Source organism: Callorhinus ursinus, unplaced genomic scaffold (genome assembly GCF_003265705.2).
Source record: "Callorhinus ursinus isolate GAN/ISIS: 27379988/994484 unplaced genomic scaffold, GSC_fseal_2.0 scaffold23, whole genome shotgun sequence".
Lineage (NCBI taxonomy): Eukaryota > Metazoa > Chordata > Mammalia > Carnivora > Otariidae > Callorhinus > Callorhinus ursinus.
In genome coordinates, this window is record NW_027397085.1 from 4,436,175 (window position 1) to 4,461,696 (window position 25,522).

General features: G+C 37.2%; 1 protein-coding gene and 1 pseudogene across 2 annotated transcripts in view; one reads left to right on the forward strand and one right to left on the reverse strand.

Annotated features, from left to right (window-relative positions):
- CERT1 (ceramide transporter 1) overlaps nt 1–25,522 on the forward strand; it is a 113,471-nt gene that overhangs the window by 58,673 nt on the left and 29,276 nt on the right. For both annotated transcript variants that reach the window (XM_025892654.1, XM_025892653.2), the window contains exons 6-8: nt 2,380–2,463; nt 14,498–14,655; nt 18,713–18,805. In XM_025892654.1, the coding sequence (XP_025748439.1) occupies nt 2,380–2,463; nt 14,498–14,655; nt 18,713–18,805 (335 nt within the window). The remainder of the gene's footprint in view (nt 1–2,379; nt 2,464–14,497; nt 14,656–18,712; nt 18,806–25,522) is intronic.
- LOC112839651 (glucose-6-phosphate isomerase pseudogene) lies at nt 8,328–10,068 on the reverse strand (annotated as a pseudogene).

Consider the following 25,522-nt stretch of genomic DNA (forward strand, 5'->3'; position numbering starts at 1 on the left):
ATATTTTTTTTTGTTGTTGATAATGAGAGCACTTTCTGTTCAGCCTACGGAAGTCCCTTTAACATTTCCTGTAAGGCTGATTTAGTGGTGATGAACTCCTTTAGCTTTTGCTTGTGTGGAAGACTGTCTCTCCATCAGTTCTGAATGATAACTTTCCTGGGTTGAATGTTTTTGGTTTGAAGTCTTTTTTTATGGCTTAAAGAATTTTAAGAATCGCTGTTTTTTGTTAAGTGTGTCATTGAAATAATAATAGCAAATTCTCATTTTATTTCAGGTGTTCAGTGTTTTTATATAAAATGTTTTATCAGAACTGTTAGTAAGGCACTTTCAGTCCAACTTCCTCCCTACCATTCCCACACATGCTTCAGTAGGATTTAATTAACCCTTAAAATCTTAGATATATGGATTTACAGAAATAGAAGACATTATCTCTAACCTAAACTTACTGTTTAATTTTAAAGGAAGACATGTATCACATTAAAGGAAAGTTTCTATTAATCTTGTTCTTTTGTTCATTTTAGTTTGATGACTTGAAATAGATTACTTAACATTTTTCCACATTTCTTTTCTCAACTATAAAGTGGATATTATATCCCGCACATATGACTGTGAGAATTAAGTGAGAATATATAGATTAGCACTGTGCCCAACAGCAAAACTTCAGTAAATAATAGCTGCTATTTTTAATGTGGTTCATTTGGATTACTGCAAGGATAAGGAAAGCAGGAATGATTGGGTTGGAGGATTTGTATTAGGGCAGTAGTTTCAAACCATGTCAGATATCCCTTAAAGGTGCCTCAGGGATGGACAAGGAGTACTTGGTTGGGAAGGAAAGGGGAAGTCTACTCTTTTAGCCAGAACAGCTCTTGTTTTCATCAATTTTATATATTAAGTGTTGGGCTAGAAAAAGAAAGTTGAAAATTCCCTGTTTGGTGGTACTAGGCTATTAGATGGTTAGAGATACGAAACCCAGAGTAGATATTAATGAGATAAGTGAGGCACAAACCTTTCAGTAATATTTAAGAACAGTTCATCCGAATAGTATTGAATCAAGGTCAGGATCTTGTCTGGTGGTAAGTACTGATTTAAAAGCAGAGCAGTATGCTGTGAATTTCTTAGAACTGACCATATGAATTGTCTGTTCATTCATAGAAATGAATAGTAGGTGTTAGTAGATAATAGTTTATGATTTGAAGAAGTTGTTGTAGATGAGTAGCAAAATTTTTAAGTGATGAAAAAATGAAATAGCCCAGTAACTAGAAAATGGCAGCACAGAACAAAAGTATTTTCCATGGTGATTGCTACCATTTAGGGGAGGATTAAGGAACAGGAGAGGGCTCTGCATCTATCGGAGAGAGAGAGCACGAGCTAAAGTAGCTGAAATGTTTGTTGTAGAGCAAAATTACTCTTGATGTAGAGATACAGGCAAGAAGTAAGACATTAATTTAGAATGAGGACTTCTTAATGTTTAGGGAGTACCTAAGAAAGAAAGAAAGAAAGAAGCCAGGGCACCTGGGTGACTCAGTCGTTAAGCGTCTGCCTTCGGCTCAGGTCATGATCCCAGGGTCCTGGGATCGAGCCCTGCGTTGGGCTCCCTGCTCCGCGGGAAGCCTGCTTCTCCCTCTCCCACTCTCCCTGCTTGTGTTCCCTCTCGCTGTGTCTCTCTCTGTCAAATAAATAAAAAAAAAAAAAAAAGAAGAAGCCATTAAGTGTGATAGAAAGCAGAGAATAAGGTTGGGGGCTGAGGTTTATAAATTTGCATTAAAAGTGGAATACATAATACAGAGGATTAAAGTATGTTAGGTAGTAGAAAAAGGGATAGTACATAGAAAAAAAGGTATGCAGAAGGAAAACATGGGGGATTCTGTTTTTTTCTGGAATTGGGTAAGTTAAAAGGGATGTCCAGGTACAGACACATTAGGATGAATGAAAACTGATATCACACCTGTAAGTCATTCTGTTTTCCCTGTATATCCAGAAATAGTAAATTTAAGAACTCCCAGAGGCAGGTTAAGGCATCTTCTGCATGCAAGTTATTCTTTTACATTCCTTTTCAGCCCTTGCAGGCCTCTGGTAGAATTATGAAATTGCCCAAGCTAGGTAGGAAGGGATAGGAAGGTTAAAGGACAAAATAATTCATATCTCAGTATTATCCCTTACACAAATGAGAATGGGTGCAGTTTTTATAATAATGTATTGTATTTAAAGACATTCCACAGCATGTTTATTAGGCATACCTTGACAACCACTGAAAATACAAAGGTAAATAAGGTCTTGTACTCACAGAATCCAGAATATATTGACTCATTCAAACATAAGAATAAACTGGTTAATTCCTATTTCCTTTCACCCTAATATCCTTAAATATATTTTATTTAGTTGTAGAAGATGATGAAGATGACTTTCCTACAACACGTTCTGATGGAGACTTCTTGCATAACACTAATGGCAATAAGGAAAAGTGTAAGTAGTACATTTTTTTCCTCTCAGCTACATAAAGTGTTTTTTCTAAAGTTATAACTAAGTATATAACAAGAATAATTATCTAATTGAGCAATTTTTAAAAGCAGTTTAACTACTGGAAAATGAAAGTTCCTTCTAGGAAAAGACATGTAAGTAAAATATACATTCTGACATTAAATAATAATGGCCACTCATTATCTAACAACACTCATTCTGAATTCCAGACATTGTCCCACTTATTTATTTCAGCAGTATTTGGTAAAATCAGTTTCTAGTACTGAAAGTTTATTTCTTGGGGGAAGAAGCATTATAATGGAGTTGAATGTTTATTTAGGGTATACTTCTTTGTTCAACATTCTTTTCTGTCTCCACTCAATAAACTGGTATTGAAAAGTACATATTAAAAAAAAAAAAAAAAAGAAAAGAAAAGTACATATTCAGTGTTATTAAAGGAAAATTATTAAAAATAGATCTGATTTCATAGCGCAGTTGTTTACAGACCCAGGAGCAAGGTGGCTTATTTCATATACTCATTTATTGTTGCTCTGTTTATAACGGCTAACTTATTAGATGGAATTCTGAATTGTTCATTTGAAACCTGTGATTTGTGAGTCCCTGCATAGGGGCTCCTTGCTCAGCGGGGAGCCTGCTTCTCCCTCTTCCTGCCCCTCCCCCTGCTTGCGCTCCCTTTGTCTCTTCCTCTCTCTCTCTGACAAATAAATGGCATCTGTGAAAAAAAAAGGAAAGAAACCTGTGATTTGTGACAACATGGATGAACCTCAAGGGCCTTGTAGTAAAAGAAATAAACCAAAGACAAATACTGCATGGTATCACTTACATGAGGAATCTTAAACAAACAAAACCAGAAACCTGTGATTCCTAATCAGTACTCTTCTTTTGACATATCCTAAGAAAAAATGAGTAGGTTTGCAAAATATTTTTTTAATTACAAAAATAAGGCTTTGTGAAAACAAATAAGTTAATCTAATTGTGCTTATTTTTGCTAAAGTTATGAAAGAATGTGAAGTATAATTTATACCTATTTTTAAATAATTTTTCAAATTGTTGTATTCATGGCATTAATTTTCTGTTTCAGAGATCACAGTGGAATATTCCATTATTGATACTAAAGTCTGATGCTTCTTTCTCCCCATTTTATCTTTCTTTCCCTCTTCCTGTTTCTTATTTTCATCATGGCTCTCTTCCTCCTTATGACCTGCCCCCTCCCAGTCTTGCAAAATACTAGCTTCTTACTACAAACTGGTCCTTCCAAATTGGGACTAAAATATTGAACCTTACTGAGTCATCTAGATTTGCCTTTGTGAAATTAGAGGATTATTTTGGAAAGATTCTTTCAAGTTACATTTTAACTTCACAATGTATAATCTGCTTTAATAGAAAAAATATTTTGTTTGGACATTGAAAAAATTATTGAAAAAATTGTAAAACTTTCAGGTCCAATCTTCTGTCCTGGTCAGCTCCCCTGCCTACATTCCCCAGAATTGAAAGGAAACTTACTTTCTGTAGAAATTAAACTGGAGGGTTCTAGATTCAGGAATACCTGGCATAGTAAAGGATAGGGCTTTCATTAAAGGGATTATGTGGAAATTTATATACTGATTGTTGAAATTTAACAGCCTCATTGTTCTGTTTATCTCTAAGAACCCTAAGCCGGGCACTAAATGAAAGTCTACTTACTGCAGCTCCTTTCTTCTGTTGTGTTTCCAGAATACGCATCAACCAAACATGTATTTTCTGATACAAAATTAGATCATAACTCTGTAGATGCTGAATGACCACAAAGAAAGGACTTATTAATAGAGATTTTCTATGTCTACCATGAAAAAGCTGTCTCACTACCAGATCACCATTTGATTAAGTCCACTAATTAAAAAACCCTGCTAATGCTTACAGAGCTTCCAGTAATTTACTCTTAAATATGAACAGATAGCCAGATATCCAGACATTTGAGGAAAGCCTCCAGTCTCTTTTTTTTGAAAAGAGTCTTGAAACCAAGCAACAGAAGACAGGGTTATTAAAGTCATTTAGAGAAATATCCTACAAGATGTTTGCATAATTTTTTAAATCATGAGTCATGTTTTAAGTACACTTCTGGAATTCACTGCTTAAAGTAATTCCTTTCTTAGTGTTGATGAAAATTAACTCTTGTTAATCACCATAGATGGAAAGTATCTTTCTGTGGTTAACCTCTAGAAATAAGTTGGAAGCTTTGTATATAATCTGGTAAAGTGAACAAAACATGAAGTCTTTAAAAACCTGGTACTACTTAATCATAGCCTGGGATTAGGGTGTCAGTCATCTCTCAAATAAAGACAGGGTCTTTCACTAGATCCAGCAAGCATCAGAAAAAGGAGAAATGATACTTCATTCTTGAGAGTGGTCATTATAATGATACTCACCATTATAGCCATCATTAAAGATTTGGTTTAGATCACATATTGTGATAGTGAATATGTTAAGTTTTTCTAGTACACCAACCTGATAGTAAGTTGTATGTATTTCAAGAATAGGTTTAGGGGTGGGTTTTGAAGAGTAGAGTAAAACATCCACAGGTTCTAAGATAAGAAAGGCAATTAAAGTAATTTGAATTTTAGACCAGAGGAGGAATTTTGGGTTACAAAAACACCTTCCTTAGTTAAAGACCTCAGGAGTTTAGATCATGGTAGAAGGACTGTTGGCTCAGTCTTTTGTGAATAAACTTCTTATTTACCTCTAATGTAAATTTTCTTCTGTTACATGCTGTGTTATCTTTTTTTAATTTATATTTCTAGGGTCAAAAGGGGAGACTTTATGATAACAATTTCAATTCATCAGAAATATATAACAATTGTAACATGTAGTTGCATGTAATAACAGAACCCCAAAATACATGGACCAAAACCTGACCAAATTGAAGAGGAAAAAAAAAAAGACAATTCGGTAATAATAGTTTGAGACTTAAATATCTAGCTTTCAGCAATTGATAGAAAAAGTAGGAAGAAGACCAATAAAGAAATAAAATGCTTATAAACAATCAGACCTGGTAGACATGTACAGAATACTCCACTTAACAATAGGAGAATATATGTTCTTCTCAGTAGTACATGTAACATTTTTCAGGAGAGAGCTTATTCTTGGCCATAAAACAAGCTTCAACTAATTTAAAAGGATTAAAATCATACAAAGTATGTTATTTAACCACAAAGGAATAGAATTTGAGATCAATGACAGAAATTTAGAAAATTCATAAGTACATAGAAATTAACACACTCCTGCATAACCAGTGAATTAAAGACAAAAATCACAAGGAAATTAGAAAATACTGTGAGATGAATGAAAGCAAAAATACAAGATACCAAAACAGATGGGCTGCAGCTAAAGCCGTGCTTAGAGGGAAGTTTATAGCAGAAACACCTTTATGATAAAAGAAGAAAGAAGGTCGCCTGGGTGGCTCACATGGTTAAGCATCTACCATGGGTTCAGGTTGTCCCCGGGATCAAGCCCCTCATCGGGCTACCTGCTCAGTGGGGAGTCTGCTTCTCCCTCTCCCTCTGCCCCTCCCCCCACTTATTCTTTCTGTTTCACTCTCTCTTAAATGAATAAATAAAATCTTAAAAAAAAAAGAGACTCAAAAAACAACACAAACTATAAATTGGTTCTTTGAAAAGATACCAAATTAACAGAATTAAAGATATCAAAATTAAATTTTGATGAATTAATAAAAAAACACAAACTATAACTTTGTTCTTTAAAAAGATACCAAATTTTTTTTTTAAAAATTTTATTTATTTACTTGAGAGAGAACATGAGTAGGGGTGGGGGGAGCAGAGGGAGAAGCAGACTCCCCACTGAGCAGGGAGCCCAATGTGGGGCTCCATCCCAGAATCATGACCAGAGCCGAAGGCAGACGCTTAACCCACTGAGCTGCCCATGCACCCCAAAAAGATATTAAAATTATTAGCTAAACTGATCAAAATAAAAAAAGAAGATTCAAATTACTAAAATCAGAAATGAAAGGAAGGTTATTACTACTGACCTTTTAGAAATAGGATTAAAGGGGAAGGCAATAAATAAATGTATGCCGACAAATTTGATAACTTAGATGAAATGGACAGAAGTCTTAGAAAGGCACAAATGACTGAACTTTACTCAAGTAGACATAGAAAATGCAAATAGACCAATAATAAATAAAGAGATATAATTAGCAATAAACTTCCCACAAAGAAAAGCCCAGGCTCAGATGGCCTCACTGCTGAATTTTCTAAACATTTAAAGAAGAATTAATGCTATTTCTTCACAAATTCTTCCAAACTTTAGGAGGAATACTTCTTAAATTGTTTGTTGAGGCCAGTTTTACCTTGATACCAAAACAAGACAAAGATATTGCAAAACTATAGACCAATATCTCTTATGAATATAGATACAAATACTCAATAAAGTACTGGCAAACCAAATCCAGCAACATCTAAAAAGGATTATATACCATTACCAGAAGGGATTTATCCCAGAATGCATGGGATGCATTAGCTTAACATGGGAAAATCAGTTGATACAATAATCATATCAGTAGAATAAAAGCCAAAACTGGTGGTCATCTCAGTATATGTTGAAAAAACATTTGACAAAATCTAATACTCTTTCATGATAAAAACACTCAAAAAACTAGGAATGACTACCCAGAGTATCTGTGAAAAACCCGCAATGAACATCACATTTAATGGTGAAAGACTGAATGCTTTTCCCCTGATATCAGGAACATGTCCATTCTTGACACTTCTGTTTAGCACTGCATTAAAGATTCTAGCTAGGACAACTGGACAAGAAAAATAAATAAAAGGCATCCCAATTCAGAAGGAAGAATTAAGACTATTTCTATTTAAAGATGACATTATCTTGTATAGAAAAAAAGCATAAGAAATCCACTAAAAAAACTATTAGAACTTACATGAGTTCAGCAAGATTGCAGGGAATAAGATCAATATATAAAAAATCAATTGTGGGGTGCTTGGCTGGCTCATTTAGTGGAGTATGTGACTCTTGATCTTGGAGTCATGAATTCAAGCCCACATTGGATATGGAGCTTACTTAAAAAAAAATTGTATTTATACACTAGCAATGAACAATGTGAAGATTAAGGTAATGGTTTCATTTATAGTAGTATCTTTATGGCAGTTTATAAAAAGAATTAAATGCTTGGGAATAAACTTAACAAAAGAAGCAAAAACCTTATACTCTGAAGACTGTAAATTGGTGGGTAGGTGTAGGACTCAGAAGTGACTGCTAATGTGTATGGGATTTTTCAGGGTGGTTTGTGAAAATGTCCTGAACTTGATTGTTGTGATGCTTGTACAAACCTATGAATATACTAAAAACTGTTTCATTGTACATGTTGAGTCCATTTTGTGGTATGTGAATTATATCTCAATAAAACTGTTATTAAAAAAATAGACTAGCTGACTTAATATGCTTAGATTTTTTGGCCTTTAGTTTAGATTAAAGCAATCTAAAATGAAAAATTCCCTACCTAAACCCTCATTTTTTATGATTAAATTGTATTAAATGTTGAAGACGGCCACGTATGTGGATTTTTTGTGTCTTTTTTTTTTTTCTCCTTTGTGGCATCTTTATTTTTCTATGTGGTACATGAACAAAGTGAACATGGTCAGAAAAATCAGCTGCACCGAAACACTTCAGCCGGTTGTAAAACAGAGGGCACGTGGACGTGGAAGGGCGGGGTGGCAATTCCAGACTAGCTTCCCCCAAAGGGCTTATGCTCCAAGCCCGCAACCAGAGGCTGCTCTGGGCAGGACTGTGCAGTGCATCTCTGGGGAGGAGCGACAAGAAGGACCAGTCACAACAGGGACTGCAGCCGGGCATGAGTTTATTGGCTTCTGGCCTCACGCTCCTGCTTGATGAAGTTGATGAGCCCATTGGTGGAAGAGTCGTGAGAGGTCACTGGGCTACTGCCGTCAAGCTCAGGCTCGATTTTCTTGGCCAGCTGCTTTCCCAGCTCCACCCCCCACTGGTCAAAGTTGTTGATGTCCCAGATGATACCCTGAATGAAGATCTTATGCTCGTACATGGCAATCAAGGCTCCCAGAATGAATGGCGTGAGCTTGGTGAACACAATAGAGTTGGTTGGCCGATTTCCTTCAAAGACCTTGTGTGGCAACAGCTTCTCCAAGGCCCCTGGACTCTTCCCTGCGGCCTGCAGCTCCTTCCGGGCCTCCTCTGTTGACTTCCCCTTTATCAGGGCCTCAGTCTGGGCCAAAAAGTTGGCCAGGAGGATCTTGTGATGCAAACCCTTCCTTATCGGGTGCTGGGTCTGGACTGGGATGAGGAAGTCACAAGGTATCATCTTGGTGCCTTGGTGGATGAGCTGGTAGAAGGCATGCTGGCCATTGGTCCCTGGCTCCCCCCACACAATGGGGCCCGTCTGGTGGTCCACACGAGCGCTGGACTTGGTGATGTACTTCCCGTTGGACTCCATGTCACCCTGCTGGAAGTAGGCCGCAAAGCGGTGTAGATACTGGTCATAGGGCAGCATGGCCTGCGTCTCACACCCGAAGCAGTTGATGTACCAGACACCCAGCAGAGCCAGCAGGACGGGGGCATTCTTCTCCAGGGGCGTCGTACGGAAGTGCTGTTCCATCCAGTGGGCCCCTGAGAGCAGCTGCTCGAAGTTGTCAAATCCCACATGCAGTGCAATGGAGAGTCCAATGGCTGACCACAGCGAGTAGCGTCCTCCTACCCAATCCCAGAACTCGAACATGTTTTGAGGGTCAATCCCAAACTCCTTCACTTTGGTCGTGTTGGTAGACAGGGCAACAAAGTGCTTCGCAACTGCAGAAGGTTCCTTGGCCGACAGGAGAAACCACTCCTTTGCCGTCTCCACATTCGTAATGGTCTCCTGGGTGGTAAAGGTCTTGGAGGCAATGATGAACAGGGACGACTCAGGGTTCAGAGTGGCCAGGGTTTTGGACATGTGGGTCCCGTCGATGTTGGAAACAAACCAGACCTGGGGACCTCCTCCCAGGAGTACGGCTTAAGGGCTTCAGTCACCATGAGGGGTCCCAGGTCAGAGCCGCCAATGCCGATGTTAATGACGTCCGTGATGGGCTTGCCTGAGTACCCCTTCCAGTCACCACTCCGGACTCGCTGGCAGAAAGACTTCATCTTCTCCAGGACCCTGTTGACCTCTGGCATCACATCCTTGCCATCTACCAGAATGGGTGTGTTTGCCCGGTTCCGCAAGGCCACGTGCAGCACCGCCCGATCCTCTGTGAAGTTGATCTTCTCGCCGCTGAACATGTGCTCCCGGGCAGCCTCCACACCCCTGGACTTGGCCAGGTCCACCAGCATCTGCATCACAGTTTCGGTTACAAGGTTCTTTGAGTAATCCACCAGAATATGCCCATGGTTGGTGTTCAGGTTCAAGCTGAAGTGGCTGAAGCGTTCCTTGTCCCCCACGAAAAGGCGACGCAAGTTGAGGTCAGAGCCGTGCTTGCGGTACCATTTCTGCAGCTTCTGGAACTGCGGACTCTGGGTGAGCGCGGCCATGGCGACAGCAGCGGGGTACACGGGCTCGGACGAGCTTGGAGGAGGAAGAGACTTTTTTGTGTCTTTTATATTTTCCAGTTGTTACCATTTAGCTGTATTTTCTGACCAGTTTTCTAACTTACATCTCTTTGTATTTTGTAAATAATATACAAGAGCATTTTGTCATGTCATCAACTATATAAAAGAATGACTATAACTGATCAATCAAATCAAGGTATACTCTTGATGAAATTCACGAAGAGGAAAAGTGTTAATGAAACATGCATTACTCTAGGAAACATGAGCAATAATACCCTGTTCTTTCTTTCAACCTAATCTGTGTGCCTGTGCATTAACTGTCCAAACAGAAAATTTGTACCACCAGTCACTTTCATCCCCATTTAGCTCGGAGACTTTTTTCATGTGAAAATATTTTAAATTCAGTTTTTTAGCCAACTGTATCTTAAGAGAAAGCACATCTACAATAGCCCAGTAGTCCAGAACTGATTATTGACCCTAGTGTGATTGATATCAGTGTCATAGTCTTCAACCATGTTTCTTCTTTATCATAGTAGACAGGTGAGAGATTTAAACAAATTACCATCCTGTATGTTCAGAAGGACTTACCTGCCAATATTTTTCTGTTCCTGTGTGTCTGTGTACCATACACACACACATACAGACACATATACAATCTTTTTGATGTAAGGAAATGAAAAAAAACTCACTACAGAAACTGGGGATTCCCCCTTATGTTGCCTGCTATTCAAAAATAGTGTTTGAGAGTCTTAATGAAATGAAAGGATTTCAAATAGCTCAGCTTCTCTCAGCATTTGTTTTTATTTTTGACATGTTGATATGAATTTATAGGTTCCTTAATTTTCTGAGTGCTCATACCTTTAAAAGAGTTTTAAAGTATATAAGGTTAAGAGTTCAACTGAAAGAACTATAAATCTGAATGGTAATCTTTGGAGCCTAATACTTACAAATCTAGATTTACAGGTCATTTTCTAATTTCTTCTATTTCTGCCTTTCATTGACGTGGTTACAGTCACATATATTTGATTTCCTTATATTCCAGTGTATCATTTTGCCAGAGGAAACTATGGCGTGTCACTTTGTCTCTTTTAAAAGTTCCCCCCCACTTCCCTCTCTTAAAAAAAAAAGGGAAGGAAGAAGAGGAGAAAAGAAAGAAAGTAAAGGGGGGACGGGGCACCTGGGTGGCTCAGTCAGTTAAGCGTTCGACTCCTGATTTCGGCTCAGGTTATGATCTCAAGGTGTGAGATCAAGCCCTGCATCAGGCTCTGGGCTGGGCATGGAGCCTGCTTAAGATTCTCTCTCTCCCTCTCCGCCTCCCCCCACCCCTTCCTTTCTCTCTCCCCTTCTCTAAAAAAGAAAAAAAAAATAGTCACTTCCTGTTTTTAGCTGAGATATTTAGATGAGTATGCTTATCTAAAATTACCAAGTACTTCAGAGTTCTGCTTAAGTTTTCCCATCAAGATTGATATAGTTCTACAGTATAAGGTATAAGAAACTTGGAGCAAATATCAAAGTAACCAGTACTTAGAGGAGCCCAGTGGATAACAGATTAAGGTGAGGTTTTGTCATCATGACTTTCATTTACTAACAGATGTAACATGAGAGATTTATTTCAGAGACATTACTGTGTGTGAGACACTAAAATAAAGTGTTGAAAATATCAACTGTTTGAAACCTTAGTCTGTGACATAATCCCTATATCATTCTGGAAAGGATTTTAGGTGGCTGCTTCTGAAAGTAGTAAGTACAGCTGAAGATGTACATTTCTGTATTTCTAGAGTTGTTTCAAAAACATTTCATGTCACTCTTTCATCTTCTATATATAGTTTATATATATATTAAATATATAAATTAGCATTCAGCAGAAGAGGACACATTATTTTAGTTGTACACATTCTTTTATGCAGAACACAGATGACCTTTGATTTCATTGCATTAATAAAAATAGTTTATAATGAAACTGCAGTTTTGGTAAGAGTGATAGAAAATATAGAAGTTACAATGATAGAAAGGCTTTTCAGAAAATATAAGAAAAAATATGTTTTTTAACAGCTTTATTGAGATATAATTAACCTATAGTAAACTGCACATTATTTAAAGTACATGATTTGGTCAGTTTTTATGTTATCCTGAAGATATTATAATCAAGATCATTATCATATCTATCACCCTCTGAAGTTTTCTCCATCTCTTTGTCATCCCTCCTCTCCCTATTCCCAAACAACCACTCTGATCTCTTTATTTGTCACTATAGGTTAGTTTGCATATTCTCAGGTTTAATATAAATGGACTTATGCAGTATGTGGGAGGGTTTTGGCCTGGTTTCTTTCTTAGAGATTCATCGTGCTACTGTTTGTATTAGTATTTGATTTCTTTTCATTGCTAAGTAGTATTCCCTTGTATTGATACAACACAGTTTGCTTATCCATTCATCTCTTCATGGACATTTGGGTTGTTTTATAGTTTTTGGCTGTTACAAATAATGCTGCTATGAGCATTCATGTGCAGTGTTTTTATGGACATACGTTTTATTTGAGGTCAATACTCAGTAGTGGAATGGCTGAATCATATGGTAGGTGTATATTTAACTTTTTTAAAAAACCACCAAGGGGGGCACCTGGGTGGCTCAGTTATTTAAGTGGCTGCCTTTGGCTCAAGTCATGATCCCAGAGTCCCAGGATCAAGTTCTGCATCAGGCTCCCAGCTCAGCAGGGAGTCTGCTTCTCCCTCTGACCCTCTCCCCTCTCATGCTCTCTCTCACTCTCTCTCAAATAAATAAATAAAATATTAAAAAAAAAAAACCACCAAGGTTCATTTTGCCAGCTATATAGGGTAGTCCTGGTTCCTCCAAATCCCCACCAATACTTGGCATGGTCAGTCTTTTTAAATTTTAGTCTTGGGATGCCTAGGTGGCTCAGTGGTTAAGTGGCCAACTCTTGGTTTCCACTCAGATGATGGTCTCAGGGTCCTGGGATTGAGCCCTGTGTGGGACTCCATGCTCAGAAGGCAGTCTTCTCAGGGATTCTCCCTCTCCCTCTGCCCCTCCCCTGCTCACATGCCTGTGCGCTCTCTCTCTCTCTCTCTCTCTCTCTCTCTCAAATAAATAAATCTTTAAAAACATAGATCAAATTTTAGTCTTATAATAGGTATGTAGTGGTGTCTTGTATGGTTTTTATTTGTATTTCCCTAGTAACTAATGGTATTGAGCATCTTTTCATGTGCTTATTTGCTGTCCATATCTCTGTATTGAAGTGTGTTCAAATCTTTTATCCAGTTTTTTAGTTGGGTTATATATTTTCTTATCGTTAAGTTTTGAGATGACAATGTATATTCTGTATTGAAGTATAGAATGTGTCAATATTCTATATTAATATATGTTATATGTAACGATAAAGGATACAAATCCTTTATTAGATATATGCTGTGCAAAGATTTTCTTATAGTCTGTGGCTTGTCTCTTCTCTTTTTGTACGTTTTTTAAGTGGAAATTATATGTATTTAAGATATATAACATGATTTGATATTCATAGTGAAATGATTCCTGCAGTCAAGCTATTTAACATATCATCTCACATAGTTACCATTTTTGTTTGTAATGAGAGTACCTGAAATCTGTCTCAGCAGATTTCTAGTATTCAGCACAGTATTATTAATTATAGTGATAGTGCCATACATTAGACCTGTAGACTTATTCATTCTACATAACCTTCATTCTTTTAACAATACTTCTAAGAGCAGAAATTTTGAATTTTGATGAAGTTCACTTTATCAATTTGTTCTTTTGTGAATTATACCCTTGCTGTCATATCTACATGAGTTTTTAAAGTTGAAAGTATCATTATTTCACTTATAAGTATTCTATTGGAATGATTTCTTATTAGGTAAGAGTATAAGATACTATGCTGTCTTGCTTCCATCTTGTTGAGTTGTAAGATTTTTCATTAATTCAAAGGCGAACTCTGAGTTAAAATTATAAAATGTAAACATAAGAGCCATTTAATGTGTGCATTGGTCTCAGACTTAATTGTGGATATTTATTTAAAAGTTTTACATGAGCTTATTCGGTTCTACAGTTTATTGTTAGATATTTTTTAAATTTTAGGTCTCTCAGAATGTACGGTAGTTCTTGCTTTAATTTGGTCCCGCTTTAGGCCGGCACGGTGTTATTGTTAAAGTATTATTCCTCCTACCACTTTGTTCACTAGGTGCAGTACAGCAAATAGATTTTAGGAAACAGAACCCAGAAAAAAGATATGAAAGTACATCTGCTGCCGCAAGCTTCTTTGCTTATGAAGTATGGAATGGAAATTTTTATATGTTGGCCAACAAGAGGGAAATTATAATCCAAAAGTCTGCTCTGACTTGCTGGCTTTCAAACATTTTCTAGTTTTAAGTTTTGATGAAGAGTTATTTCTTCATTAGAAAGACTTTCATTGAGTAACTTTTTTCCCCCCAGTATTTCCACATGTTACACCAAGAGGAATTAATGGCATAGACTTTAAAGGGGAGGCGATAACTTTTAAAGCAACTACTGCGGGAATCCTTGCTACACTTTCTCATTGTATCGAGCTAATGGTAAAACGTGAGGACAGCTGGCAAAAGAGACTGGATAAGGTAAGTCTCATTTTTCTTCCTTTTAAAGAATGATCTGATTTTATTTCAGCTTTATATATTGATTGAACATTTAAACTAACTTCTTAGGGAAAAATCTATTGGGATTGATAGAAGTAGCAGGGGGTACTACTCCTCTGAAAGTTTGTAGGCATCTTAAACTCATTTTCCTAGTGAGATTTACCAGTTATGTATTCAGTTACTATACAACACAAATTTATGGTAGGATTTTAATACAGAAATTTTTGTAGTAGTAATAGTAATGCCTTGGAATAGAAATGATGAACCACTTCACATTACCTAGCTTTATTATGAAATATGTGAAGCTACATTTAAGTTATATGAACTGAAACACCAATTTATCAAGTTAAACATTAACTTACTGCATTTGTAGCCATATATACTTTCCAGGGTCATTGTGCTATTATTTAACATATGTTGTTCATGGAACATTTGCCTCATGTTCACCTGCTTCCACCTTTGTTTAAGCTTGAGCACTGACAGTAACATTACAATATGAGTCTTTAGTTCCTAGCGTCAGCTATGGCTCAGTAAATTTGTTTGGTAGGAAAACTTCTATTTAGAATTCAACATCAGGAAAATAATAAAATGTTAGAACTATAACATATCTTAGAAGATTTAGTTCTGGTCTAATGCCATCATTTTATAGAAGGAACTGAGAGGCCCAGAGACTGGTCCAGAGATGCTAAGTAGCAGTTGGAAGAATTTTACTCTGTTTTATATTTCAGCTCTGAATACTAGGCCAGACACTAGTCAGAATCCGGCCTTAATGAATGAGTCAAATTGCTTTTAGTGTTTGAAGGTCTTATCAATTTGAGCAGGAAACTAGGTAAAGCAATGTTACCACTGATGTAATGGCAGGATGGCCAGGGGTTTGATTAGTACTATGTATTTAAGGAAGTCCCTCTGTGTAGAAGAAAAGAATTCTCAAGTGTAGGTGACAGTAAACCATATTGACTGGTAATAGATATTCTTTAAAAACAAGCAGTGAAAATGTATATTTAAGGTACAGACATTTCATTATTCTGGAGTCAAACTATTTTATCTTCAGAGATTTCAACTCTTTAACAATGTGAATCAAATTTATTTTTTAGAAGATTCCATGTACACACAAAAATAATGTGTTGAGAAAACAGGACAACCCCTTAACTCCATTAGACATAGCTCAAGAGAATCGTTCAACTTGTCCAGACTAGCTTATTTTAAACTTTGTGGCACTTTTCTCTTAAGGTTTCAGTCTCTCGTCTTTTCATCCTTCACTAAGGAATAATCATCTTCATTCATATATTCTAATCACAATACCTAAAAAATACTCATTAAAAATGAAACCTGGCTTTCCCATCCTTTCAGCAATCAAGTTTCTTACTTGCAGCGCTGCAAAGGGAGGTGAACTTTTGCTTAACTTCATTGTTGTCAGTCTTATTTATCTATTCTTTTTCTTCATTGAGGAGCAATAAAGGATCTGTGAAAAAATGATTTTGTTGCTTTTCTATGCAACATCTAAGCAAAGAAAAGCCACAAAAGATGGCAATATTAATTGAAATTGAGAAACTACTGCATTTTACAGTCTTTTACAGGTCTGATGTCAAATCTTGCTCGCTATAATTTTTTCTCTAAGTTGAAATAGGATCCCAGTTACGTTTTATATGAAATGTAAGAGTGTGGGTATATTTGATACGCAGTATGTATGTGTGTGTGTATACCTATGTATATATGTATATGTGTGGTGTACATACATGTATACGTGTGTGTGTGTATACACACTTAAGGAATAGAAAGTTCTTGAATGGAGAGTGTTTATCAACAAATTTTGAAGTAATTGATATATTTGGGAAGGAAAGCACAGTGATGATTTAATATTGTTTAATTGAAATTTCTGTTTCATTCAAAAAGTATTTATATGCTTATACTGTGCTAAGCTCTAAGCTAGAAATGGGGAAACAGCAATAAACAGGAAATTGTCCCTCAAGGAGCTTAATCTAAGGAGAGCAATTAAATAGGTAATAGGTGATATAATAACAGCTGTTTGATAGCAGAATTGTTTATACTTTGATTTCTAATGTCAGTTCCATTATTCTTTCAGCTGAATAATAGAAAAGTAATATCTAGTGGTGATGATTTTTCTTGGTTACCTGTAATGATAATCCCTTCTGTTATAGAAGTATACTTAATTGTTAGCTAGTCACGTCCAAGAAGACCAAAAATTGTGAGATTAAACAATTTTAGTAACAATGTTAGCAAGAGAAAATCTATTCGTCGAAGATGTTTGCTTGCATTAATAGGCTCTCGTGTGTGTAATTTCACATGCTTTTTCATTTTCCCTTTGAATATTATGCTGTGCTATATGTTTTTGTTGTGTTCAGTTTTGAAAATTAAGGTAGAGCATAAATACGATGAGATGCACCAAGTGTACTGCTTGCTGATTTTTGTGCTATGTATACACCCCTTTAACCACAACTCAGATTAGATAAGGAATTTTTATAGCACCTAGAAGGTTCCTTCATGCCTCCCTGGTCCATACCATACCACCATCTCAAGACGTGACCATATGTATACACTTGTGTTTGACTTTTTTTCCCCCCTCAACATTGACTGTGAGACTCGTTTGTGTTGTTACATTTTATTCTTTTTCATTATATTTCATTGTAAGCCTTCAATTTGTTTATCAGTTTTTCCTGTTGATAGACACTTAGGTTTTTTTATATTTTGGCTATTATGAATAAAGCTGCAGTGAGCATTCCTGTACCTAGCTTTTGGTGGATATAGGTACATACCTAGCAGTAGAATTGTTGGTTCATGGGGTATATGCTAGCTGCAGTGGATATTGGCAAACAATTTTCCAAAGTGGTTATATCAGTTTATACTTCTACCAGCAATAGATGAGAATTCATTTGCTCTTCACCCTTGGCAACACTTGGTATTGTCAGGTTTTTGTGGGTATTTCTTTGTTTTGTTTTGTAATTTTAGCTATTCTGGTGGGTCTATAGACCCGCTTTCTCTTGAGTATGCAGAAATTACCCTTTGGTTTTAATGAACTAATTCACTGATTTGCATGAACTTTAATTCAGATAGGTATTTGGAAGTAGTTAGCTTTGTGTGAGTTCATGTGGACTTTAATTTAGCCCTTAAGTATTTGAGGTAAGAGAATAAAGGCATTAGGTTCCTTACAAGCTTGTTAGACTTCAGTTATCAGATTTGACCAGTGCAATCCATTGTTGTAGAAATAAGTTTGAGATTGGTGTCAGAGCCAACCTTTCTAAGTTGACCTTGGGTCTTTTAACCACTTAGAACTACAGATTGAAGGAGAGGGTTAAAGTAGAAATCTGAGCTCTTTTTCATCCCTGAAATAGTTTTAACCAGCAGTGGGAAAGTACCAGAAATTTATCTTTCTTAGAATATATTTTAACATTCATTGATTTCACTTGTTAATTGAGTTATTTTCTTCCTGGTATCCATTGCTTTTTTTCTTGAAAGCAAAATAGATACAGTTTTTACTGGGGGGGAGGGGGGGAAGCAAACACATGAATACCTTGTAGGCATTTCTGTGGTGTTAATTTATTTTTTTCTTTGTTTTTGTTTTTTTTTTTTAAGTATAGATACTTAATCCATCTAAATCCATAACCTAGGACTCCTGGGTGGCTCAGTTGGTTAGTCATGATCCCAGGGTGCTGGGATCGAGCCCCGCATCGGGCTCCCTGCTCAGCAAGGAAGCCTGCTTCTCCCTCTCCCGCTCCCCCTGCTTGTGTTCCCTCTCTCACTGTGTGTCTTTCTTGTCAAATAAATAAAATGTTTAAAAAAAAATAAATCCATAACCTACCTATAAGATGGATCTTAGTAGTGATTTAAATGGTATCTTGTGTGTAATGTATAGCTCAGAGAAAAACTGTTTTCTAGGGCCGAATCAAGCTCATTTTTCACAGGAATAGAGTGGGGTTTTTGTTATTGTTGTTTGGCCAAATTATAAAATTTCAGTGAAATGCAGAGAAAATCCCCACCCTAAATGATAATTTTTCAATTGCTTCTTTTTAAAACAAAACAGGAAATTGAGAAGAGAAGAAGAATAGAGGAAGCATACAAAAATGCCATGACAGAACTGAAGAAAAAATCCCACTTTGGAGGGCCGGATTATGAGGTATGAAGTTATATTTTTATTTTAGAAGGAGGAAAATATAGGCCATATCTGTCTCAAAAGTGATTAATTTTTAAATAATACTTTTACAGCCTTTAAATATTCTAGATATGTAGTATGTTCTTCAGTGTTTAATTAAATATATATTTCATAATATATAAAGGCTTATTCTGAAATAGATTTTTTTTTAATTGACTTCAGAATTTAGTGTAGGCTTTTCAAAGACTCATTTATTAGGCCTGTCTGCATTATAGGACAAGTTTTTATCTTTCCTGTGGAGGACGGTAATTTTTAATGTTGTCTTCTAATTCTTGTTTTTCTTTTTTTAATAAACGCGACTTAGGGAGGAAAACCCTGAGTACTATACAGACAAAAAAATTTTAGTGTGTGCTGTATATACTGTGAGGTCCTGTCCATAGCAGAGCTCGAACTGTCCTCATTGCCTTGTCCTTGTTGTTTGAAAATACCTGAAACCAACTTCTTTTCCTCTTTTGTTTCTTTGTTGAACGATTAATAAATTCTCCCTCTCTCTACACACACACAGATATTAATATTTTATAAGCTGTTTTTCCACTATATTTCTTTAGAGGGAAAAAGGTATAAGAAATATATTTGGTAATAGTCACTAATATTGTTGATATTCCTGAAATGCATTTTAAAAATGGAGTGGTAAAGGGTATCATTGAGATAGAAGTAGAATGTTAAAAATTATGTTTAGGGGCACCTCAGTGGCTCAGTCAATTGGGCATCTGCCTTTGGCTTGAGTTGTGATCCCAAGGACCTGGGATCCAGCCCCACTTCTAGGTCCCTGCTCAGCAGGGAGTCTGCTTCTCCCTCTGCTCCTCCCCCCCACCCACCCACCCCCCGCGTGTGCATGTGCACGCGCGCGAGCGCTCTCTCTCTCAAATAAATAAAATATTTAAAAAAAAAATTATGGTTAGTTTATATTTTAAAAAATAGGGAAGAGGGGCTCCTGAGTGGCTCAGTCAGCTAGCAAAACTCTTGGTTTCAGCTCAGGTCAGGATCTCATGGATCTTAAGATCAAAGCCCCAAGTTGGGCTCTGTGCTCAACAGGAATTCTGCTTGAAGATTCTCTCCTGCCACCCCCCCACTCTTTTGCACTCACTCTCTCTCTCGCAAATAAATGGATAAATCTTTAAAAAAAAAAAATTGAAGAAAAATTTCTCGCTGTTTTTAGAAAGGAAAAAAATAAGAGTTGCTATTGACTGAGTATGTTTTATGTTGGAATTGATTTCCAGGTGTGGAAATTCATAATGATGAGACTTGAGCTGTGATACGTCACAGTTATTGAGCTGTCAATTATTCCTTCTAGAATGTGTAAAAATCGTATAATTAGCTACCCTCGGGGTTTTAAAAAACAAGGTTACTGGAATATAAGCTATTACAATTTTATTTTTATTCTGAAGCTAAGCACATTGTTTTTGCTATTTTTGGTTTATTTTGGGGGTGAACTGTCAACTCTTTTAAATTACCTAATTTTTTTCATATTATAAGTAAAACCAGATGTTCATGTAGGAAGATTATAGAAAATACAAAAAGCCCATGTGTTTAACAATATATGGTATCTCCTACCAGCCATATATAAGTGTAATTGTATGCTTGTTTATCTTTACTTCTGTCAACAAGGGTTTTGTGGGGAAAAAGCAAGATGGAAAAAGGAGGTGATGTGGTTTTGGAATATAGATGAAGTTTGGTGGGGGGAGGTCTGGAGCCAACAGCCAGGAAAGAATTCTCCGGTGCAGAATGGTGGTTTTATTAAAGCACAGGGGACAGGACCCATGGGCAGGAAGAGCTGCTGCCCCTGGGGTTGTGAGGGGTGGCTGATTATACACTATGGGGTTGGGGGAGGTTAGGAAAAAGGGAAGTTTCAAAAGGATTTTCATATGTTAAAGAAGACTCACAGGATACTGGAGGCCTTGCCATTGTCAAGTTAAGGTTGTTTTTCCCTCTAGCAAGGCATTAACATTAAGATAGTTGGGAGATTCCTGGAAGGATGTCACACGTGTCCCACCCAGGAATAGGGGGTGGGGGGAGGTTGCAGGGTGTCAGCTTGTGCTTTGTCTTCAGCTTGCCTTCTGTTCCCTCATCATTTACCCCCTGAACAATTTTGACCCTTAAATCTTCAAGGTTGTTGAAGGTGGAAGATCTCATCTTCTGTAACGTCTTCCTGCTGAATAGGGCATAGAGATGTCCCTACATATGGGTCAGTATTGGTCAGTTGGGGGAACATATAGGGGAGTTATGAAATGGGAGGCAGCTGAATCCAACGAGATCAACATAGATGAACCTCCTTGAGTAGAAAGGATCTGTTAGCTGGAAGTTATGACATTGGAGAAGTCTTCACACTAGGAAGGGAGACACCGGAAATGACAAAATAAGGTTAATATTGGTCTGAATAAAAGACCTTGGATAGTTGACCTTTGATAATTTTCCTCCAGTTTAGGAGTTTTAAGCAATCACTACAGGAAGGAGATCATTTAAAGTGCCAACTTGAGGGCGCCTGGGTGGCTCAGTTGGTTAAGCGACTGCCTTTGGCTCAGGTCATGATCCTGGAGTCCCGGGATCGAGTCCCACATGGGCTCCCTGCTCAGCGGGGAGTCTGCTTCTCCCTCTGACCCTCCCCCCTCTTATGCTCTCTCTATCTCATTCTCTCTCTCAAATAAATAAAACCTTTAAAAAAAAAAAAGTGCCAACTTGAGTATTCATGTCAGTTAGAAACCCAGAAATATTTTTGTGGTAGTCTAGAATGTATACACAGCATTGTTTTTATGATAGCGCAAGTTTTGTAAAACTACTTCACGCATTTGTATTACTTTCGTATTTAATAGAGAAATGCTATTTTGAGTGTCATTTAGGGCTTTGACCATGTACTTAAGAGTTTTCATGTGCCAAACAATCTCCAGTCTCAAAGAGGGAACAAAGATGGTTGCTAGGTGTGGTCATACCAATGTCACACAAAACATGTCCACCATTGTTTTAAATTTGGAAGGTTAGCTGGGTTGGTAATTGTTTTAATAATGTGTCTATGCCTCCAGGCAAAACCCAGAGTACAGTGACCTATCCAGCCTGGGGGAAGCTATGGACAAGTTAGAGTCGCGTAGCCATTGGGTCCCAGCAAGGAGCCAGTCATATAATACTGGGCCTCTTTGAAGTGTAGTCGGGATTTCAAGGGCTACTCGGTTTTGGAAGGCCATCCTTTAAATTTGTGTAATAATTTCAAGCCCATATTTGATTGGGGAGTTATGTCTTGACAATAATCCCCTGACCTTTAAGTTGCTCCATACGGCATATAGTACTAGGAAGGCATATTTGGAGTCACTGTAGATATTAATTTTTAAGACTTCTGCCAATTGTAAAGCACAGGTGGGCGCTGTTAATTCTGCTTTGGGGAGGTGTATTTGCTGACAGGGCTTTGGCTTCAGCAGTCTGAGTTAAGACTGACTATAGCATACCCGGTTCTTCTTACCCCTCTTTTCCATGAAGCTACTGCCATTGGTAAACCAACTGTCACCTGCATTTTTAATAGGGGCATCTTAAATCTGGTCGGCTAGAATAAACAAGATCAATAACCTCTGAACAGTTATGTTCTATACTACAGAAGTATGATGGTCAGGTCCAGGCCTAAGGGTAGCTGGGTTTAAAGTTTGACAGGTTTTAAATATATTTCAGGCATATCTATAAGCATTGCCTAGTGTTTAGTAAGTCGTTTCCCATAATCTCTTGGTGGCTTTTGGTCTCTGGACCTGATGTGAGGTCATTACAGTTGGTCATTGTCCCAAAGTAAGCTTTGAGGCTCCTACCAAAAAGACTGTTATATGCTGGCTAGAGCCTCTATTTGCATTTGTACCTCAATAGAGGTGGCTTCTAGGATAAATATGACTAAGGGATAATTCCATCTGTTTGAGGTAAGGCATTAATATCCTAATTACAAGGAATTACTGGCAAATGAGAGAAGACTTATCAAGAGATAAGGGCATCCAAGTACATCATCCAATCCAGTCATAAAGAAAGTAGGGCCATCCATTATCTCCACAGGTCCATAGTTAACCCTATGGAGTGGGGTGTGCTCTGGCTTTTAGGGAAGGATTTTGTCATCTCAGCCACACAGAACTGGTCAAGGTGCTAGTTGAGTTATATAATTGTTGGGAAATTAATCCTAAATAATCATATGCCCATGGGGTCCTGTTATTATCCCCACAGAATAACATGCAATAAGATTATCTATACAGGAGCTATTGTGTAGAAACAGAAAAGCTATTTCTGTGAAGTTTACCTCAAGTTATCTAGCTTAAGCAAACAACATCTAAGGACAATCAAAACTAAAGGTGTGTTATTGAAACATAATTTTTCTCTTTAAATAACCCTCATTTCCAGAGATAGCCAAATCAAGACTACTTCTTTTGTAAAACAAGTCCAATTTTAACAAACCTGGCATAATTATTTACATAAGCTCAGCAAGAATAATGATCATATACATCTTTTAGAATCTGCTCTGCTGGAACCTTTATGAGGAATCTCTAGGTTGAACTTTTAGTAGCCTCTCCAGGCCAGAAGCCAAGCCAAGTACTTGCCATCAGACATGCCTGCAATACCTGTAGATTTGAGCGAATTTCTCTTCAGAAGGTCCCCAAAGTAGCCTGAGCTTCCTGCACCTGCCAGGAAGTGACATTCTTTACTCACCTGGTGAGGCTGCTGGTAACTCTGTAAGCAAGGTATCAGGCCAACATTTCCAAGGGGCTTTATGGCTCCAGGTTTCATAAAGTCAGTCTTAGTTCCTTAAAGGTGTTTGGTCAGGGGCGCCTGGGTGGCTCAGTCGTTAAGCGTCTGCCTTTGGCTCAGGTCATCCCAGGGTCCTGGGATCGAGCCCCACATCGGGCTCGCTGCTCGTCGGGAAGCCTGCTTCTCCTTCTCCCACTCCCCCTTGCTTGTGTTCCTGCTCTCTCGCTCGCTCGCTCTCTGTCAAATAAATAAATAAAATCTTAAAAAAGGTGTTTGGTCATATCTGAGTCTATGCATGTCTCTCAAATATGACATTCCAGTCAAAGCCTTGGTAAAATAACCAACATTTCCAATGGTGTCCTGTTACAAGGAGAAGATTCTTACTGAACTTATGCAAATGATTATGATTGCCATGGATGAACGAATACTCACTGAGACCTTTTGAATGAGAGGGTTCAGGTAGAGAGAAAAGTTAAATGCTTTAATTTGCTTTATTGTTATTTCTGTATATTACTGATGTCTTGAGAGAAAGTCTTAGTCTGGAAGAGCAAATAGTAAAGAGCCAGCGGTTTTTCAAACGAGAGTCACAACACTATAATCTTTTAGTTCTTTTAGTCCCATGTTACTAATTCTTGTTTAGTTTGAATGCAGCCTTAGTTCTCCTTGAAGATGTAACATTTTACAAGAGAATAGCTATAAATGACAAGACTAAAAAATGGACATGGTTAAACATCTGATGAGAGGTTACAATGTAGCTGGCAAGGAAATCTGGTTATTTCTGTGACACATAACACTTTAATAATCAAAATGGAGTGATGATGACCTTTTACCAGAAGGTAACATACCAAACAAACAAGCCTAATTAGTCAACGAGACTTAGTTCATGATTTAAATCTTGGGCAAGTTTGTTAAAACCTTAGAAAGTTTTAAAGCACATACCTAAATAGGATTAGGATGATAAAGACCTGATAAAGGCAAAACATAAACTGGTTTTCTGAGCAGACAAAAGAGAAAAAAACCTTTGTTTACATTTTCTTATCAAGAGCAGACAACAGTTCAAGAAAACTTGTCTTTTTGAACAGAGAGAAAGCAGACTTTCAAGCTTATACCAATGTACTTGAAAATCCACTCATTTCAATCTTAAGGTCCATCCTGACCACACCTAAAATTCCGTTCCAAAGTTGTCCCATCACAAACCTTCTACAACTTTCTTTTGCATTCAGATTTTGTCCCAAGCCATCTCTTCAAACAACCATCTTATTTAGGACAAAATTACCTTCTTTTACCTTCATTCCCATTCCTTATTTCTTCCTTACATATCTTCTACTTTCTATATACAGAGTTGTTTCCCTTATTTCCATCAGTCTTAATTACATTTAGCAGAATTTTGCACTCTTAGAAACCTTAGTCTCCAGTGAAGACTAAGTAGTAACCAATTGTGGCCTGTTACACCAGAATTCTTTAGATGGCAAATTTATCAATCAGTTAAGCACAAAATATGCTTACCAACAGATTTAAACATCCTTAGTTCCTTTGCAGTAAGAAGTCAAAAGCACAAACTTACATCCAGTAATCAATGATTTAGCCCTTTTATCCTATTTGGAAGAGACCTAGATGTCCAACAAATTTAATCCCATTTATCATCCAAGCAAAACTTTAAAGTTTCAGGTTACCAGAGACTTTGAAAGCTATGTTAACAATTACCCATGAAAACTTTGAGACAATCATCATTTTAGTCATCTTTTTGCTAAACAATTTGCAAAGAGATAATACGAGCTTATTTGACCTTCAGCAAACCTGGATAGAATTAAAGTTTCACGTTTACTGCTGATAACTTAAAAGACATGTCTATCTTAATTAAACCAACAACCTTAAATTAGTTTAAATATTGAATTATGTTCCACCTGGATCCTCCTCATTGTCAGTTTTTACCTGAGACACTAGTGGGGAAATCTGGTGGTATTAAGTCCAGGGGGTGCT